The sequence below is a fragment of the Montipora foliosa genome, chromosome 2 (assembly GCF_036669935.1).
Source record: "Montipora foliosa isolate CH-2021 chromosome 2, ASM3666993v2, whole genome shotgun sequence".
Classification (NCBI taxonomy): Eukaryota; Metazoa; Cnidaria; class Anthozoa; order Scleractinia; family Acroporidae; genus Montipora; species Montipora foliosa.
This window is the reverse complement of record NC_090870.1, coordinates 33,625,872-33,645,871: the sequence shown is the minus strand read 5'-3', so window position 1 is coordinate 33,645,871 and position 20,000 is coordinate 33,625,872. Positions and strand designations below refer to the sequence as shown.

The 20,000-nt window shown below is 41.2% G+C and overlaps 1 protein-coding gene across 2 annotated transcripts in view; it reads left to right on the top strand.

The window, feature by feature from the left end:
* LOC137992904 (uncharacterized) overlaps positions 1-20,000 on the top strand; it is a 50,769-nt gene that overhangs the window by 14,011 nt on the left and 16,758 nt on the right. For both annotated transcript variants that reach the window (XM_068838466.1, XM_068838467.1), the window contains exons 5-15: positions 1,084-1,370; positions 1,879-2,031; positions 2,301-2,344; positions 8,747-8,847; positions 9,212-9,530; positions 11,190-11,276; positions 11,611-11,790; positions 16,472-16,594; positions 18,015-18,126; positions 18,489-18,727; positions 19,226-19,445. In XM_068838466.1, coding sequence (XP_068694567.1) covers positions 1,084-1,370; positions 1,879-2,031; positions 2,301-2,344; positions 8,747-8,847; positions 9,212-9,530; positions 11,190-11,276; positions 11,611-11,790; positions 16,472-16,594; positions 18,015-18,126; positions 18,489-18,727; positions 19,226-19,445 — 1,865 coding nt within the window. The remainder of the gene's footprint in view (positions 1-1,083; positions 1,371-1,878; positions 2,032-2,300; positions 2,345-8,746; positions 8,848-9,211; positions 9,531-11,189; positions 11,277-11,610; positions 11,791-16,471; positions 16,595-18,014; positions 18,127-18,488; positions 18,728-19,225; positions 19,446-20,000) is intronic.

Here is a 20,000-nt window from a genome sequence, read left to right as displayed (position 1 = left end):
CATCCATCAGGATGAGCGCTCCACTTGTTGATAAGATAATGGCGCAATCCCACGGGACCCCAGATGATGCAGAGGTGCGAAGGCTGATGTATGCTGTTCGAAAAGAAAAAGATGTTGATCTGAAGAGGAAGCTAGAGGAGCTGAAGGTCCCTCTCCCAGTAAGGACACAAAGAGCCGTAGACCTGGCATGCGAAAAGGGCGCCTCTAGTTGGCTTACTGCAATTCCACTGAAAGACTTGAATTTTGACCTAAGCAAGCGGGAATTTCGTGATGCACTGAGGCTACGCTATGACTGGCCCATTCCCGATAGCCCATCTGTATGCATATGCGGCTGCAGCTTTACCGTGGACCACGCCATGATATGCCAGCGAGGCGGCCTAATCATACAACGTCATAACGAGATACGTAACCTGGAGGCGGAGCTACTAGATATGGTTTGCTACGACGTAGCAATCGATCCCACCTTACAACCCCTTTCCGGGGAGGAGCTCAACAGGAGAGCAAACAAAGCACCAGAAGCCCGTCTCGATGTGCACTGCCGTGGATTCTGGGAGAGACAACGGGCCGCCTTTTTTGATATACGGGTATGTCACCCGAATGCGGACTCGTATAAAGAGCTTAGGTCCAAACAGGTATATAAATTGCTCGAAGATGAAAAGAAGCGGAAATATGCATCCAGAATAATAGAAGTCGAGAATGGCACTTTTACGCCCTTGGTTTTCACCACAACAGGAGGTATGTCTAAGGAGTGTCAGCGGTACCATTCCAGACTTGCCGAGCTCATCTCTTCAAAGAAGCAGGAGGACTATGCAACAACAATCGCATGGATGCGAACGAAAGTGTCCTTCGCCATCCTGCGGACTGCCCTAGTTTGTTTGAGGGGAACAAGGTCACGGAGAAGAAAGACAAATATACAGGAGAATGACTTAAAGATAGAGAAGGGACTTGCTGGACTGACATAGGTCTATAATCCAGACCTTCCTTTCATCCTTTTTAATACGTACAATAATGTCATTTATCATTATCATTAACCTCAAACGCTACATGTTCTGTTTTTGTTTTGTCTTACTTTTTTTCTTTCAGGAATTATGTAAGTTATCTTACAATGGCACAACTGGTACGGCTGGTACTTATGCAGTGGCACTTACATTAGAAGATTTCCCGGCTGAAACAACGGATTTCAGCAGTGTTGCTGCATTCAGTAGAGTGGGACTTCATTTTTTGGTTATAATTAGCGAAAAAATCGGAGCTTGCGATGACGTTCCCACGTTTACGGAATCTACTCCAAAAGACGGTGAATGCACAGAAGTCCAGATTGGATCAGCATATCGAGAAACCATCGAGGCCACAATATCGAGCCCCTCGAAACAGTATGTTTTATTTTCTGTAGTTTTTGTCAGCGTGTCCCTCTTGGATGTGGTCTTGTTTTAATGACAGCCTTTTTCTTGACAGCCTTTTAATTCAAGTCAATTCAGTTTTTTTTAACACACACAAATATTACAGAGAATTAACATTAAGAAATCACCGTATATCACGATAAAGGAATCCAGGTGGCCCTGGGATTCCAGATCCCAGCCCACGGGAATTCGGATCCGAATCGTGGATTCCGGATTCCAAACTCACGGGCTCCACCGAAACGGATCCTGGATTCCATCGAAATCCGCGGATTCTGGATTCCATACAATGGATTCCGGATTCCAAAGCTTGACATTTGCTGAATTTCATCGGGCGAAAGAAAATAAAGGAATACAGTGTGGGACAACAATTTAGAATAAAGGGTATTTTTTCGTGGACCGACTACCAACTACCTAGCCACTAACTTCCAAAGAAATAATGATAAGTACAACTAAAGGATTATACTATTATCTTCAATTGCAGAATTGTGGAAATAGTGACATCATCTCCTTTAGGTATGCATCTCACTTCTCTGCAGTATTATGCAGGAGTCTACTACCGGAGCATCACATGGTATCCTAGCCAATATCAAGTTGGACAGCAGTCGTTCTGCTTCAAAGCCGTTGACTCGAGTGGGTAGGTGACAGTCGAGTAACAAAACAGATTCTAAGAGACTTCTTCTCATTCGGCTTTATTTCAATCTAGGGTATTAACTAAAACAAAAGGAATGTATCTTTGAGTTTTTTCACAATCTGCTATCCATATCTATGTACAGGTTTTATCGTGAACATATGGTGCTTCCGGGAGACAATGTATGGCTCCCTTACTTTTAATAAGTTCTACTTAAAAATTGCTGTCAACACTTTGTTGTTACATTGTTTCTTTTTTGTTTTCTCTATTTTCAGTATGGAAAGCGAGTACCGATGTAGTACAATTCTTGTGGGTCTAAGTGAGTATTCTAAAAAAATTCTGTTATTTAGCTATATCTGTACTATTATTTACTTATGCACTATTAATTCTTATGTACCACTACTTAACCAGACGTGTAGACCATTAAGTTAATCATCATGTAGTCTATGTGAAATAAGAGAATCTCACACGGTTGTGAAATTCCGTGATCTACATGGCGAGTCCATGCATATACTATTACTATACATTTCTATAAATTAAAACAATTCTATTAAAATATGACACGATAATAATTAAGTTATGTACAATCAAGCAATGAAACGGCGGCGAAAGTGGGAAAACAAAGTTTTGGTACCTCATTCAAAACAGTAAACAACTTATTCATGTAAAAAAGGGTTTCTCTGGTTAAGAAAACTTTTAAAACGTAACTTTTGGCTTCCAGACCAAAGCCTTTAAAAACTATGATGTAAATGCATGAGATTGAAATATATAGTGGGGACCTAATGGCGGCCAGACACGTTGTCATTAGTCTCTCGCTATTTATCCTTTTGGTCGCTTTGAAAACTCATTTACGGAGCTTTAATATCGGCTGCAGCGAAGTTAAACCTTCGCTTTGGACTGCTACTCTGTCATACAGGGCATTCTCAATCAAGGTATCTTGTTATCATCGGGTCAAGAATCCTGCAGTTAAATGGACCAAGCGAGGTCTAACAGTGATCTGCCTCACTGAGCCAGCTTACGCCTCACGCTTCGCCTGCACCGATTCCATCTTACTTTGTGGCGATATTCATCCCCAGCCGGGCCCTAACAACCCTGAAAGGCTTGGTATTAGGACCAATGTGGACTCGGGTCAGCCCACGCCTGCCCGAATAATGTACACTGCAAGTCAACTTCTATCATTTAAGAATATTTCTCATCTCAGTGCCCATGCAATCGACGACCTGGCATTAACATGCTTTCAACAAGCAGGCATTCTTCGTGGTTCTGCTAATTATACTGTTACTCCATCTAGGATTCAGGTACATGTAACTAAATACTGTCTGCGTCGTTCGCCTCGTCGGCTCAATCGGGCGAATTTGGCAAATTGTATTAACTTGTCGTCCATGGCTGATTATGATAATAACCCGACTAGATCTCGGTGTTCCCCTGAGACCCAACACAGTGGAAAAAGCATTGTAACTCACCCGTCACGCAACAGCGCAACGAGACCCAGCGCTTCTCTTATTGGACGCGGGAAAGACTGGTCTGCGTGAAGTTATCTCAGGTCTATTCCACTTTCTCGCCATGTTGGACAAAAAGGTTACGATCTTCCCAGTTTTTACTTGGCCAACGCGTGTTCTCTTGAAAAGAAGTTTGACGAGCTTACTGCTCAGCTTCTATCTACTCGCATGGATATCGCAGTCATCAATGAGTCATGGTTTAATGATAGGATTGATGATAGTGTCCTTACCATCCCGGGCTATGTTTTACAGCGGCGAGACCGTCCAACTCGTGGAGGTGGTGTCTGCACTTTTGTCTCATCTAGCATCCCCTTCAAAAGGAGGTCTGACCTTGAGTCACCAGACCACGAATGCATGTGGCTATGGCTTCGCCCTCCGCGCCTGCCCCGTCCATTCTTTGGCATCATCGTTGGTGCTATGTATTTTCCGCATGCACCCGCTGACGAACAGCGCCCGGGGCTCGTGCTAGTTATATCATCGAGTGTCTTGACTCTGTTAAGTCCGCACATCCAGACTGCGGGGTGGTTCTTTTAGGTGATTTTAACACTCTGGACGTTGAGAACATTCTAACAAACCACACCCTAAAACAGCTTGTTCGCGAGCCCACTACGGGTAATAGTGTTTTAGACTTAGTGATATCAAATTTAGCTTCTTACTATAACAAGCCTGTTGTAAGCGCGCACTTAGGGTCTTCTGACCACTGTTCGGTTCACTGGGTACCCAACTCTAGCTATGGCTCTAGCAAACTGACGGCTAAGAAAAAAGTAGTTAAAATGCGTCGCTTTCCTGAGTCGGCTCTCAATGCCTTTGGGAGATGGGTTAGTGCACATAGCTGGTTTGCACATACATGCGCAGTTGATTACTTACCGGTGGACAGTCTGACAACGTCGTTTTCTGATGACCTCTGCAACACAATCAACATCTACTTCCCGGATAAGAGTGTCAAAATACATTCGACTGATAAACCCTGGATGTCTGCCGAAATTAAATCGCTAATTTTGGAGCGGCAGCGCGCGTATCATTCTGGATCTAATGAAAAATGGCGACTCCTCAGGAATAAAGTGCGCATGGAAATCTGTAAGCGCAAGAAGGAATTCTTCGCCCGCAAGGTGAAGAGTCTTAAAACATCAGACCCTAAAAGCTGGTGGAGCCTGGTGAGCAAGCTTGCTGGCAAATCTTCTACTGATTCCGAGTTAAGCTATCCTGACGATCATGGCAACATTATCTCGGGTAAAACCCTTGCCACTCGTCTGAACAGTTATTTTATATCCGTTACATCTGACATCCAACCACTCGATACCGCCGCCCTCCCTGCATACTTACCATCGTCGGATCAACCTCCAACTATTACCACCTCAGCCGTATGTCGTAAGCTACTTGGTCTTAGTGCCTGCAAGGCTTCAGGGCCGGATGGTATTCCTGCGCGCCTCCTCAAAGAATTTGCACTCGAGCTTGCCGAACCGGTAACTGCGATCTTCAATTGCTCAGTGTCATCTGGCGTGTTTCCAGAACGGTGGAAGGACTCCCATCTAACACCCGTCCCAAAGGTCAAACCGGTCGCAGGTGATGGGGACCTAAGACCTATCGCCCTGACCCCAGTGCTCTCTAAGGTGCTAGAAGATTTCTTCGTCGAGTGGCTGACAGACGACGTTAAACACCATATTGACCCCCAACAGTTCGGCAGCCTTAAAGGTTCTTCTACAACCTACTGCCTTCTGGATATGCTGCACAACTGGCTGTCGTCTCTTGACTGCCCTGGCAAGTTCCTCCGCGTGTGCTTTCTAGACTTTAGTAAAGCATTTGATCATATTGACCATACCATCTTGGTGACCAAGCTAATCCATCTAGGTGTTAGAGGTTGGTTGATCAGTTGGATATGCAGCTTCCTCAGTGGTCGCCGCCAGGCTGTTAAGCTCTTGGACTCCATCTCAGGGTGGATGCCCGTACTTGCTGGTGTCTCCCAGGGCACCAAATTGGGTCCAATCCTCTTTTTGATAATGATTAATGACCTGGCTATTCACTCTCCCCTCCGCTCGAGCTACTGGAAGTACGTCGACGACGTTACAATATCTGAGGTCACCAGTTTGGGCGAGGCGTCCTCTCTGCAGAACGACATTAACTGCATTTCGCAATGGGCCCAGCAGAACAACATGAACCTCAACCCTAAAAAATGCAAGATCATGACCATTTGTCCCCTCAAAACCAAGCCTGTCCCTCTAGTGCTGTCCATCAATAATTTACCCCTAGAGGCTGTGTTATCTTACAAAGTACTTGGTCTGACCCTGTGTGACACCCTAAAGTGGAACGATAACACCAACGAAATCGTTTCCAAGGCGTCTAAGCGACTGCACATTCTCAGGGTCTTGAAGCGCGCCGGAGTCCCTCCAGTGGACCTTGTCACAGAGGAAACTTCTTTTACGTTGTCAAAATTTCTGCATCAATGATACCACCATCGATTCCAGACATGCTAGGAAGTTCAAAAACCTTAGTGACGATGCAGAAAACGTGGACCAATTCTCCTCGTCAATCAACAAAGATAATTGGGTTGTGAACCTGTTCAGCAAACCGCTATCTCAAACAAAACGTTCTCTCCTTGGGAAAGGCCCAAAATTTGCTCCAACCCGAGCAATGATTCCTGTCAAACAAATCGTCTGTGAAATTGAAGCAGCAGTCGCCGATTTACCAGATGTTACTAAAGATTCTACACGCACCACAGCAACATCACTAAACCTCAGAAGAAAACAGTAAAAGCGCTGAAATAAGACCAATCTCGTATAATAATGAAAGCCGACAAAGGAAATTGTTTTGTTGTTACGGATAGATCTGATTATGACAAAAAGATGGAAGCTTTGCTTAGCGACCAAATCACCTACCTACAAAATAAAAAGGATCCTTTCCCTAAACTAAAATAAGATCTTAGCCAGAGATTATTGGAATTCACGAAACAAAACAGACTCCGCTGGACTGATGCTTCTTCACCTGCAATCCGTGATTCAATAAAACACCACAAATCTGGCTACCCCATTCGACCAGTTGTTTCTTGGATTGGTTCTGCCCTTTACAATACATCGAAATTTTGGCACCCATCCAGAATCGCAATGGCTACTCTGTTCTTAATTCTTCTAAGTTTTCCAAAGACGTGGCAGACATGAAGATAATGGGCGATGAAATAATGGTTTCCTTTGACGTTGTTTCCTCTTTTCACAGTCACCCCAATTCCGAAAGCCTGTGCTTATATTTGTAAAAAAATAGAGGATGATAATACTTTGCAGTCAAGAACCAACCTCACCACTGATGATGTTATCTCGCTGCTGGAATTTGTTCTTTTCAACAGTTTTTTGTCTATAATGATTTTTTCTACAAACAAATACATGGTTGTACCATGGGAATCTCCTTCACTCTTCGCCAACCTTTGTAAGAATCAGCCATATCGTCCACGAGAGTCCCTCCCCCCCCGCCCCCCCAAAATTCTGGAACAGATATGTTGATGACAGTTTTGTCACGGTCAAGAAAGATTGCGTACCTGAATTCCACGACAAATTAAACTCTCTAGATGCCATAGTCTCCATTAAGAATAGTTTCGTAGTCATTGACGTCTTTCGTAAACCAACGCTCACGGACAGATATTTGGACTTTAATTCCCATCATGAGAAAAAACAAAAAATAAGTAATAATTAATTAATTAATAATTAATAATAAAATGCAAGATCATGACCACTTGTCCCCTCAAAACCAAGCCTGTCCCTCCAGTGCTGTCCATCAATAATTTACCCCTAGAGGCTGTGTTATCTTACAAAGTACTTGGTCTGACCCTGTGTGACACCCTAAAGTGGAACGATAACACCAACGAAATCGTTTCCAAGGCGTCTAAGCGACTGCACATTCTCAAATCTCCTTCCTCCTTCAACAAATCTCCTTCCTAGATACCATAGTCTCCATTAAGAATAGTTTCGTAGTCATTGACGTCTTTCGTAAACCAACGCACACGGACAGATATTTGGACTTTAATTCCCATCATGAGAAAAAACAAAAAATAAGTACTGCCTCTACCCTCCTAAACGGTGCTTGTAACCTACCGAATACAGTGGAAGGGAGATCGTGTGAAGTTATCCACCTGCCGTCATCTCTAACGTATTAAAAAAGAAATAAACCTTCCCGGAACGTATTCCTGTTTTTCAATCTGATTGAAAATAAATCCACCGCTATGACCTGCTTTTCTTATGTCCGTGGAATCACAGAACCCTCACACGCTTAACGCTGTTAAAATGTAAATGCTTTCTTTATAGTGGAAGTACACTTAGCTATCAAGCTAGTTTACAGGCAATTCAAACTTAACAGAAACATTACTGAGAACCCCGACTGGCGGGAGGCAACCAGTTGGCTATTTACAAAGCGTGGTAGAGTTGAATCCGGGACAACCGGAAACAAATCCAAGCCAGAGGTTAGAACAGGATTTGAACCCGGAGCAGCCGCATGCAAACCCAAGGCCCTAACCACTGGACCACACTGCTTCCACAAGACCCTGCAACAAGAATTCCCTTTCCCCAAGTCTAGGCCTCCTATTGAACTTCAAACCAATGTGGTGTATAAAAACTCCCTTGCGCCGATTGTCCGTGGCGCCACATTGGTGAGACTGGACGGTGTTTTTCAACGAGGAAAAAAGGAACACATAAGACTGGCGCTAATATTGCAGCTCACGCTTGGCGCAATAATCACTCTATTGACTTCAATAATGCCAGAGTAATTGACAAGGGAAACGTTGGAATCTTGGCACACCGCTAACACTAATGAAGCAAACGATAACTCCAAGCCTTTGCCAAAACGATTATACTAGATTAGCACATTTTTTCCTTTTACCGTTTTTATAATTTTTTCGCACTTCCACTTTGTATACATTTCCATCTCGCGCATTTACATCTTAGTTTTTAAAGACTTTAGTCTGGAAGTCGAAAGCTTACGTTTTTATTTTTTTCTTAACCAGAGAACGCTTTTTTACATGAATATGTTTCCAAAACCTGGTTACTCTTCCGTTTTTAATAATAAATATCTTGTTAGTAGATTGAGTAAAATGGTGTGATCTATGTTGTGTAGACGATCTTGCACAATTTTTTTGAATTTAGCGAACAGTTATGAACAAATGTGGAAAAGGGGAAGGAAACAAGATAAGCAAACATAAATTTGGCATCATGGAGAACAGCACCGTTTTAATTTTATTTTGCTAGGTAACACACCTCGAGTCATAACGGAAAGCCGAGAGCCGAAAAACCCAGTCAGTAAAACTGGACGTGAATTTTTGTGGTTCAGGATACAATTTGACAGAGTGGTAAGATGAGTCATAAAAATTAATGAAGTAAGAAGAAAAGTACTATTATAATTTCAAACACATGAGGAACTAATGAAAGAAGAGATGAGAAAACCAGACGAAATTACATTACCAGAAAAAGGTGACAGGCAAGGTTTGAGAAAAAGAATGGCCTTTTTCTTAAAACCTTTAACTATCTACCAAATAAGATTTCAGAATTATTAGGGGAATTTCAATATCATTATGTCCATTTTCCTCCTTATTAAGGAAATGCCCTAAGTTTCCTATAAGATCCTTTGATATTGTCTTGGTGGATTCTTCGACACTTCGTAGCCTCAATTCAGACTGATTTAGGTGATATAGATTCTTTTTTATTTTTAATCAGATAAAGAAGCCAAGATCTACCTCCTACATAAGGCTCGTCATTGGTGGACAAACAGTTTACAAGGTTGACACACTCTCTGCACATGCCAAAATCAGCAGTGATCAGACAACCCTGCTGTTTGCGATTCCTTATGCAGCCATAAGTATGAAGGGTACCTACGCCATTTTGATAGATCGTGGTGCAGTAGTAGGGCAAGGCTGCTCTTATGATGGACCACCTACACCAGGAATTACTTCAACGAGCGAATGGCAGTTTAGCCCTAGCGGTATTTGTGGAACTGGATTTTCTCTTGCACCGCCTTGGTTTACTCATTGCGAAGGTGTGTTAGGACGAAAAGCTATCCAAAATTAGAAAAGACACAATCCTCCAATTCTTACGCATTTTTATCAGTGGTTGAAGCGACCTGTATTGAAGCCACACACTGCATATACTCTTTCTGCGGCCCTCAGATAAAAAAAACTTCTGGCTACAAAATATCTGAGAAAAAAAAAGGACATTTAATGTTAAGGTTACTGCGGGGCCTTTAAGGACGTTCGCGCCCAAAATGTTCCCACGTACAGAATTTTTTTTAAACTTGCCTCGCAGAAAGGTAATGGTCCACTTTTGCCAAAAGGCAAAAAAAAAAATGGGTGGTCACCGAGCTCGTTTTCGAGATACGGTGCATTTGTAAAAGCTTGCGTTATTTTAAGACGATCTTAACTTACAACTGTCAGCTATTTAAAAAAGGCTACATTAGTGAGTCAAACGTACTCAATTCAACATAACTAACATAACTAAATAAACTTTTGCAGATGATTTTTTTTTCTGAAACAAAACTTCGGTCGCACGAGAGCATAAAAGGTGAAATGTTTCTCACGTACAGATTTTTCTTTTTGGTTTTTGTTAAAATGGACAAGGGCAACCTCAATCCCACGCTATGACATTAATAAATTGATGGATTGATTGACAAAATCAGGAAAAGAAGTGATCTAGGGAAAGAAAAATGGGGGTCACCGAATATTCAAGAGAGTAAAATCGCTGCGAAGTTCTCAAAGCGATTGGGTATTTGCACTCACACGTCATTGCGTGACATTTCCGAGAAGACCTGGGTCCACATCTATCCCATGATGCCACACGCTTTCACTTTCCATTCTTGTGGAAAATGTTTGCGCTTTTAGTATCGTGTTTACCTTGGTGGTCTCCGATGCACGGCGTCTGCGTGACATGTGCGAAAAAATGTGCAGTAGCAATAAGCGCAAACGTCCTTAAGGCGGTCAAGATTATTTTAGACTTCTGTACCATCTGTAGAACTATCCATGACCTCCCCTTTTTCAACTTTGGAGAAGCGAGTACTTCCAAATTGTCCAAATCTGGTGCCTGAGTGTCGGTCATAGCAGGAGCCCATCTGGAGCGTGCAACTTCCATACAGCGTCTGTGAAACGGTGTTTTCACAAGTACGTTTCTTTTTAGACTAGCCCTTCCCGCGAATTAGGTAAAAAAACAAAGGGAGTTCCGGTTCGGTGACCCTATGACGTCAGCTTAATTTCTTGTAATTGGTCATCGGGCTCCTGTGGGAGTCTCATTCGTGGGAAATTCAATCTAAAAATAAATCGGTCTGTGAAAACGTTACACGAACACAGTAGAGTTGTAGGCTCCGGGTCATGGGTTCCTGGTCAAAGTTATTATTACAGATCAGTTGCCGGAATATGGGGCTGGGTCGCCAGCCGATCATGCGCATTGCGGGCTAAAAAATTAACTTTTGTGTACACGCGGGCCAAGGGAGATTAATCCTCCTGACATTAGACGAGGAAAAAACTCATCAAAGGCAGCGTATGCGATATTCTTAGCTATCCACGCTATAGCGACAGTCATTTTGGAAAGATAAAAGCTGATACTCAATGGTGACGGGCTCCTTCCACTATAGAGATTTCTGGACATTTTCTCTTAGCGACCTAGAAATAATAATACTGATGAAATGAGTCCTTCTGTTCTGTTCCAGACGTGAACGAATGTAGTTCTTATACCGGTTCCATTTCCATGCCGCTGCCCACCATGTCCTCGTCGATGCCGATGTCTGACTCAACAGGTGACTACGTTCGTCCATTCCGTTTACCCGTTCTTTAATTCTGTGTGTGCATCGATCCACGTAATCACTTAACCGTCGTAACGAACCGATTAAGGGAATTTTAAACGGTAAAGAGAGTTAGAGATCACAAGATTTCCTAGTCTTGTCATGTTGTAAACAAAATGTTTGGCTTCTCTTGGTTCTTATTTTAAGCTAGCTGTCTTTCCAAAAGGAAAAACAAATGTAGTAATAAGCTATTTAAGGCAAGCTTGTGTGAACTGCCTTATCGTGCAATTATTCATTTGTAAATGTTAGGAAAACGGAAGCTAATCCTATGCGTGATTTTCTCTTACAGGCACACCAATGTCATCAGTCGCATTATTTTCAATGCCTTATTACGAGCTGCAAGTTCCTTCGGACTTCCGATTTAACATTACATCAGACTGTGATCAGATTTGCACGAATACACCAGGGAGTTTCATTTGTTCGTGTGCTATTGGATATGGACTGGCCTCTGATGGAATATCCTGCTTGGGTTAGCCCGCGTATATGTAATTTTAAGGAATCTAATAGGACTAATTAGCCTTGTCTATTAGAAGCATGCTTCTAAATTACAGGATTATGATGATGACAGAAAAATAATAGTAATAATAATAATAATAATAATAATCACTTTATTTAAGTGTCAAGGTTTTTTAGCCGAGCCAAGGGCTCTACTAATTTGTGAGACTTCAGAACAAATCAAGTGTTGTTTTTTTTTAGAAGAGGGGAAAATCGGAGTACCCGGAGTTTACAAATCGCTCGGAGCAAAGTAGACAACCAATAACTTCAACCCACATGTGGCGTCGAGTCCGGGAATCGATGCTGGGCTACATTGGTGGAGGGCGAATGCTCTCATCACTGCGCTAGCCCTGCTCCCCTGCTTCCAAACTCCTTTCATATATAAGGAAACAATGTTCACAGTGATAGGTTTGCGGCAACTTGTAAATAACTTTGAAGTGTCATTTGCTTCAGCCTATTTGAAAAAACAATCCCGAACATCGACAATTCTGAGCTCGTAGGCTCACGACACTTATCACCAAACGCCCACAGGTTGGCTTAATTGGTTGAGCATCGGACTACAGTGAGGATGGCCGTTGAGGTTTTAACTCGGGCTGCACCAACACTCGTGGTCCTTAAACAAGTGAGAAGAAAGTGCTGCCTTTGTAATCACTTATGCGAATGGTCAGACTTTTAAGTCCTCTTGGATAAGGACAATGAATTATAATTGCCGTTTCAGAACACCTGCGGGTCACGGGCACGGAGTTCCTGGTATTGTGGTGTCGCCTTGCTTCAGCAATGTGGTCAACTCAGCGCAATCTTTTGCCTCTCGATGAGACCACATAACAGTAACAGACAGACCTCAAATTGAAGGTGTCCAAATGTTAAAACTGGTGATAAGTTCAATGGAAGAAATGGTGTTTTTAGTCCGTTTAAACCACTAGGAATCAGTGCCAGAGATGTTCAAGTATTATCCTAGTGTTTACTGACAACATGTGCCATTAATCTATCAAGGGCCGTCGATAGATCGAAAAAAAGAGAGATATAAATCTTATAAAGGGAAGAATGTACTGAAACGGTCACAAATACCACTGCGGATACGCGATGATCTTCTTGGCAAAATTTGTCGCAGTTTAAGAAAGAAGTTCAACTTCACTGAGCAGTTTTTGTTGATGCTGCTGTTGTTTGACAAAAAAAGGCAAAGACAGACAGTGCGATTGCAGTACAGACTTCTCCACCAGTAGTAATGAGCCATCAATCGATCAGGGAGCTTTTCAAAGACGCAGTTGGGTCAGTCCTCATGCCAGTGTAAGGTCATGTCCCGGTCCGGTGGCTTTCAAAATGGTGGCCAAATTTGATGTCGCAGGGGCCGCACTAAATGAAGAATTTTTCAAGGATAACATGGTCAATTTTATTGAATTTAGCAACGATAGGATTGCTATGTTGATAATAAATTAGCAAATGGTACTTATTTGGATTAAACGGTACGAGGTGTGATGGTTTAAAACGAAAGCTTTCGGCCTTCGAGCAAATCAGGCGAGCAGGAAAGTTTCGAGTCATGAATAGGAGGTTCATGAAAGGGTCTACTAGGCTACGGGTGTGTGTAATTTCAACTCTTAGTTCGCCATATCAATCCCTTCAAATTTCATCAGGTGACAGCGCGGAAAGAGCAGCGGAAAACTAGAGTTATTGAATTGCCGGTATTTTCAACTGCATAACATGTATCAAAGTTGAGCATCTATACCTCTGGGATTTTTCCACCTATCCCGAGAAAAAAAGAGTTGACTTATCTTTACGGAGTGGGGGGTAAGTTCAATCTGGTTTTAGTTCATTCTTCTCTGCTGTTGCATTGATTTAGAACTCTGTTGAGATTATGATATTCCAAGGGCACAGCAATTGCTTGTGCAAACAGTATGTACTCCACCATTGCCTAGATTCGACTTATTTGAGAAAAGAACAGAGTTGAGGTTCATGAGAATATTACACCGTTTTGAGCAAACGAAAATTCAAAGAATTCAGTCCTCTGAACCTGGAATGATTGTTACTTTGTGTTTACACAATTTGAAACTAGCCTATTGCCTTTGGTTCCATGGAATCCTGAAGTATAGAACAATGACAACATCAACACTATTATTCATCGACAGTGTTAACTGATAACACAATATTAATTGCTTTCCCTGCAAATTAATAACTACAAAGCTACTGGTAACAATGGTTGGGCAAGGAAAAAGTAATGACCCAACTTGCCAAAAAGGAAATAAAAATAATAATAACAAGACAAAGAAGTCCACCAAGGAGGTAGGCAAGTCAGCCAACGTTTTATGTGAAAAAGCACACGATCTGCAGGAAAACTAAAACTACAGTCGTCTACCTCAGTACATAAGATGTGTAGTGTATGTTGTACTCTGCATTTTCTGTTCTTCCTTGAAGTCAATGAAAATGTGATTTCCACCCTGTTAGAGGAAGAACACCAAGGTTGACAGGTAATCCTACCATGATCAGTTTATTTAGGGTAAGGCAGAAATGGTAAGCATGATAGAAGTGGCTGCATGCTAAGTAGAAGGGAACAGATTAACCCACTACCAGAGTTTGATTTGTGAAAAAGTTCAACAAGATGCTGTAATAAAGAAAAAGACACGTGACCAAGCTGGAAAGAAAGGCCTTGGCTTCCAGACTCCAAAAATGTTACACAAGGAAGAATTGGATTATGGCTTCAAATTTACACAAAAAATCTTAAAAAGAGGTTCAAGAAGATGCAAAACCAATTTTAAAATAACAGCAGCAGGAAACAAAATAATTTTAATATTCCCATTGAATAATAGCTCATTTCCGAGTTGCTGCATGCCTCAGTTTTAAAGCGAGTCCTGGTGCACAATCATTCAAATGGAAATGAGTTGCGTATTCTTATGCAAATCAAACTCATTTCCCTTACAATAGTTGAGCACCAAGACTCACTTCGAAACTGAGACAAACAGCAACTCGGAAATGGCCCCATTTATTGTTTCATTGTGGTTTACTATTTGCTTTGAAAAGGTTTTTCTAGGCTTGCCAGTTCAATATGATGACGATTGTAAGTACAGCATAAGTAAAAGTTCATTGGTGTGTTTTTTTTGAAAATATAATTTGGTGAGTTCTTTTAGGGATTTTAAGTCTATGAGACAGTCTTGTGATCTGAAATGGCTGCCATTATAACATTACTGTACAGAACAGATTCTTCGAGGTGCACAATGAAATGACAATGTTCTGGGAAAAAGCAAGTGATCTTCTGAAATACAAAACCACATAGCAACATTCCTTACACCTAAATTTAAAGCAATACCATATTTGTATTCATAATTTACTCCTTTATCTTCTGGTAAAAAAAGCAATAATATTTTTAACACTACAGTGACATTACAGTAAAGAGTATTATCACTTTTCTTTTAACTATTTTTGTAGTAATCACTTTATAATACTGTTATATATACACCAAATTTGATATCCAAATACAGCTACTTTCAAAAAATATTTTAAAGAAGACCGCACAGTACAACCCAACTTACAGAGAAATTTCCCTCGCGGGATGCAATCGGATCAAAAGAAAACAACCACAGTGGCACACTCTCAAAATTTTAGAATGTCCAGCAACTTAATAGCAAAACCAAAGAGATTATTTTAAAGGCCTGTGAGAAAAAAAAAAGATTAAAGACAGTAAAAAAGAAAACAACACACAAAGAAGCAAAGGAGAAGAGAAATCAAGAAAACAGGACCACCTCACATTCAAAAGTTACGTCACACTGGCATGAGTAGTGGCTCAACAAACGTCATTGGAAAACAATACAGTTAACCCCCCCCCCCCCCACCCCTTCCTAGTTCCCGTGAAAGAACACAGGGGCGGATCTAGGGAGAGTGAAGGGGGTGCGCACCCTCCTCAGATGACCTGCGGCTTTCTCATACAATGTTTGTCGGCGAAAGAAAAACCTCAACAGTCAGCTACGCCATTCCTTAGTGGTGCGCCCTTCCTAAGAATTGTATAAAAGAGTTTGATGTGAGACGTCTGAGCATGGACTTTTTTAAGGGCTTCTTTACAACAACTGCTCAAGTTGTCAGTCAGTTCATGATTCCGACGACCTCCCGCTCAGAAATTAGACAAGGTATATTAAGTGGTGTGAAAGGACCCCAAACAGATGAACTTGTAGACTTTAAATATAATTATCAGCAAACACCCCCACCAACACACACAGCACCACACGAAGCTGAAGCGTTCGTAGAAAGAACTGTCTCTACTAGAACTTTTTGGAGCCACGGACGGCAACCAGAAGCGAGCTGTTTTCCCTTTTAACTTGTCTCCACGCAACCACATTTATATTTCTACTAATCCTTTCTCTATTAAAGCTGATCATTTTAAAAAATCTGGAAGACACTATTGTCCTGGCATGCAAAATATTCACTTCCGGTTGCCGTGCGCGTCACAAAAACGTCGTGTTCTTATAAGCTCCCTATTTTAGGTACTTACTCAAAAAAGGATGCCGTGTATTGTTATACGCGTCGTTCTTCAAGCGATGCCGCTACAGGAACACAATGGTGGCAGGGTATTCTGCAGTTACTCCTTTGTTTCTTTGGTATAGTTTTTTAACATAAGTAGCCAATCTTTAAGAGAAGAATTCATTAAATATTAATTTCCGTATTCTAAACAGATATCGATGAATGCTTGGTCAAAAATGGTGGTTGCAGCCATGACTGCTACAATTATCCTGGATCATTCTACTGTGGATGCCCAGAAGAAACAACTATGGCCGAAAATAATTTGACATGTATTGGTGGGTGAGAGAAGCAATATCAGTAGTGAGTAATAATGAAATGAGCCTCCAAACATTTTCTTGTTTCAGCTCTTACTAGATTTCAAAGTGTGGGAAACTTGACGTTCGTAGTTTCTCAAGCTTCTTGACCAACGGTGTGTCTGAAAACAAGTAAAGAAATAGAAGATTCTCACGGATAAAGCTTTGGTCTTTGGTTCTTTAATCCACGGAGGACTTGTACGGCCAGAAATGAAAAACTGCCTGTAACTAAAGCTTCTCAGACCAGCAGCTTCTGACGTCTTGCGAGTGATGTCAGTGGCGCTACTCGACGTCGTAACCGATTTTTTTTTTTACACGCGACATGGCTACTTTAATCAGATTTGTTCGAACCAGGCGCCCGTTTTGTCGAAAATCCCGATGCGTTTTCTTGCCCGAAAGACCATTTCACTACCTTCCGCTTGTTTTCATAAGCCGATCTTTTAACATGTTTTCAAGGTACCAAAACGCAAAATGATAAGAAGTTTAATAATATATGATATCTGCGTTTTTAAGGTACTTTCGAGAAACGGGTACCAGTCCCCCAAAATTCGAGTTTCCATGATCAATATCGATTTTATAAATCAATGTGGTTGTCGCGTTCTCAGTGTCGTAGACGCGTTGCGTAAGGCACTGGAGCTCGCCTGGTCAACCACAGTGAAGGACTAGGCGGTCAGCAAGATTCAACGCGTTTATTAAAATCAGGCTAGTTCGACTATTTACAGCACTTGCGGTGAAAACTAAAAGGAAACGTGTGATTTTGACGTCAGAAGAAACGAAAGCTACGATAATACTCTGTGTAGGAAAAAGAGGGAAAAACGAATTGCAAGGTCTAAAACCGTGACTTACGTCTGATCTTGACTCCGGGGGTAAGAATTCCAAATTTCTCCGATAACTCTTAACAGTGTGATAGACTCCTCACAACTGAGTAAACGTTCTTTAGGAAAAGACTAATCTAATGCATGCTTTCTGACGTAAAGGAAATAAAAATGAATAAAGCTTTGTACGCCTAGCCGAAGAACGGATATGTAATGATCATGCGATAAAATAAACAATGCTACAATTATGAAAGAAGAACAGTCCTTTAATGTAACTATGTTATTTTTTGCGGTTCAAGTAAAATCACGCATATCCCGAAATTAACCTCACTTAGCTAGTGTCAAACCTTCTTCTGTTCCCTGAGGGGCGTTCATTGAGAAAAGAAACTGAGACAGAAAGCTTAGTATACCTTTTTGGCTCTAAAAAACAAAATTCTAAATTCATTTATGTAGATCAAATATCCACATCACTTGTGATCAATACTACACTTTGCTTCGTCATGCAGCGTGCAACATTTTTTTTACGAAATCGTAACTGTTTCAAACGGATTTGAGTTTACTTCATAATCATCCGTATTTATTTCCAGAGCCTGGGGTGGATGTTAGATGCAGTGAAACAAACATCACCGTGTCTCTAGAGAAACAAACTTTCCGATACTTTACGGTCAACAATCTTCGTCTGCGCTATCCTTCATGCAGGCAAGTACCCAGTAATCCTCCACTAATACTTTAAGAAGCAGTCGAGTCATCAATTTTCTAAAATGTAACGCCATTTGAGTGACATTTTTAGAGTCACTGAGAAGTTATCAAGATTGAAGATAAGATAATAATGTTCCAAAGAATAATCTACCTGTTCTTTGATGAGGTTATTGAACCGTTGACAATAGTTTTCATTTCAGTGGAGCAACTGGGATGTAGGTGATGCATTGATGAAAAAGAAAATTGGTTAACAAAGAGCTAGGGCTCGGCATCGTCAGACTAAGAATAATTGAGCATGAAGATCAGTAACATTTCGTTCTGAACGTCTTCTAATTAATTGACAGTTGCATATTTTTGCGCAGGGCCACAGAGAACTCAACACACTTTCTTATTGATACCCCATTAAATGGCTGTGGAACACAGGTCAACGAAACGGAGGATAACATGATCTTTTGGAATCAAATTCTGGTGGATGCACTGGTCCTTGACGATGTCATCACTCGAACGCATGCTGTCGATCTTCCATTTTACTGCGTTTTTCCAAGAAAGAGAAGGATACAAATCAGCTTCCAATCCAAGAACATTTTCTTTGGTGTTGAAGGTAAATCCACCGTTAGTATATCACCTGGGTGCAGCCAATTTCACTCGAATTTTCGAATCCGAAGGTGAATTACAAGAATCCAAAATCAGTTTAATGATTTACTGTGTAAATCAAGGGTATTTTGTATACGACTTTCAACTAAATAACAGTAATTGTAAATTAATGGGTGTTACCATCATCTGTCGGATAATTTTTGTTTTTATCACGGATTTGTCATCTTTCTTATGATCGTCAGAACTTGTTTTCTTTTTCATTTCTTTTAAAAGCAATGTCCAATTGCTATCTTCATTATATTACTTCTCAGTTACGTTTTCGTTCTTCCGAAATTCAATATGTGGGGCATGAAAATTTTTAATGCAAAGTAGGACAACCATTAACCAAAGTGTCAAGTACTGTAACTTTCTTTGATTGCGTGATTTCAAAGTGCGAACACGTTGAGATTATCAGTTTGGTAAATGATTCTTGCGAAATGTAAGTTTTCTGTTTTACATTCCACAGGGGGATTTGGAAATTTTACTTTTAGAATGGACTTCTACAAAAGTGAATCGTACAACACACCCTACTCTGAGTACCCCATGGAAGTTGGTCTCGATGAGTATGTATTCGTTCAATACAGTGTTAAGTCCGCAGCTAAGTTGGTGATAATGGCTGAGAACTGTAGGGCCACCAAGGTTGCATCTTTTTACTCCTGGCCTCATTACACTATCATACACAATGGGTATGTATAAGCAGCACAGGATATGCAATTTCATTCTTCAATAATAAGAATAATAATAATAATAATAATAATAATAATGATATTAATAATAATAATATGGGATTATAACATCCAGACTGACCACCAAATTAGTGCAAGGAGACCCGACGTTGTCGTTATTAACAAGCAAGAACAGACATGCCAAGTAATAGACATAGCAGCCAGTCCAAATATCTGCAACGACATAATGCGGTATTGAAAGTAATTTTTTTTGAGATGCTGCACAGCCTAGATCTAATGGACAGTGTACCGCCATGGTATTCACTGAGCGAGCCTAAACCTGTCTATCAAAATGACCGGGCGCAAGCCTTCTGGGATGTCCCTGTTTATGCAGATCATGTGACGGTGAGAGCTAACAGAATTGACGTCCGAATAGTGGATAGCACAGCAAAATCTGTCATCTTGCTGGAGATGAGCTGTCCTTGGATGAACAACAGGGAGATCAAGAGCTGCGAGAAGACGGAAAAGTATTCCCCATTGTGACTGGAATTGAAGAGGCAGTTTCCTGGATATCAA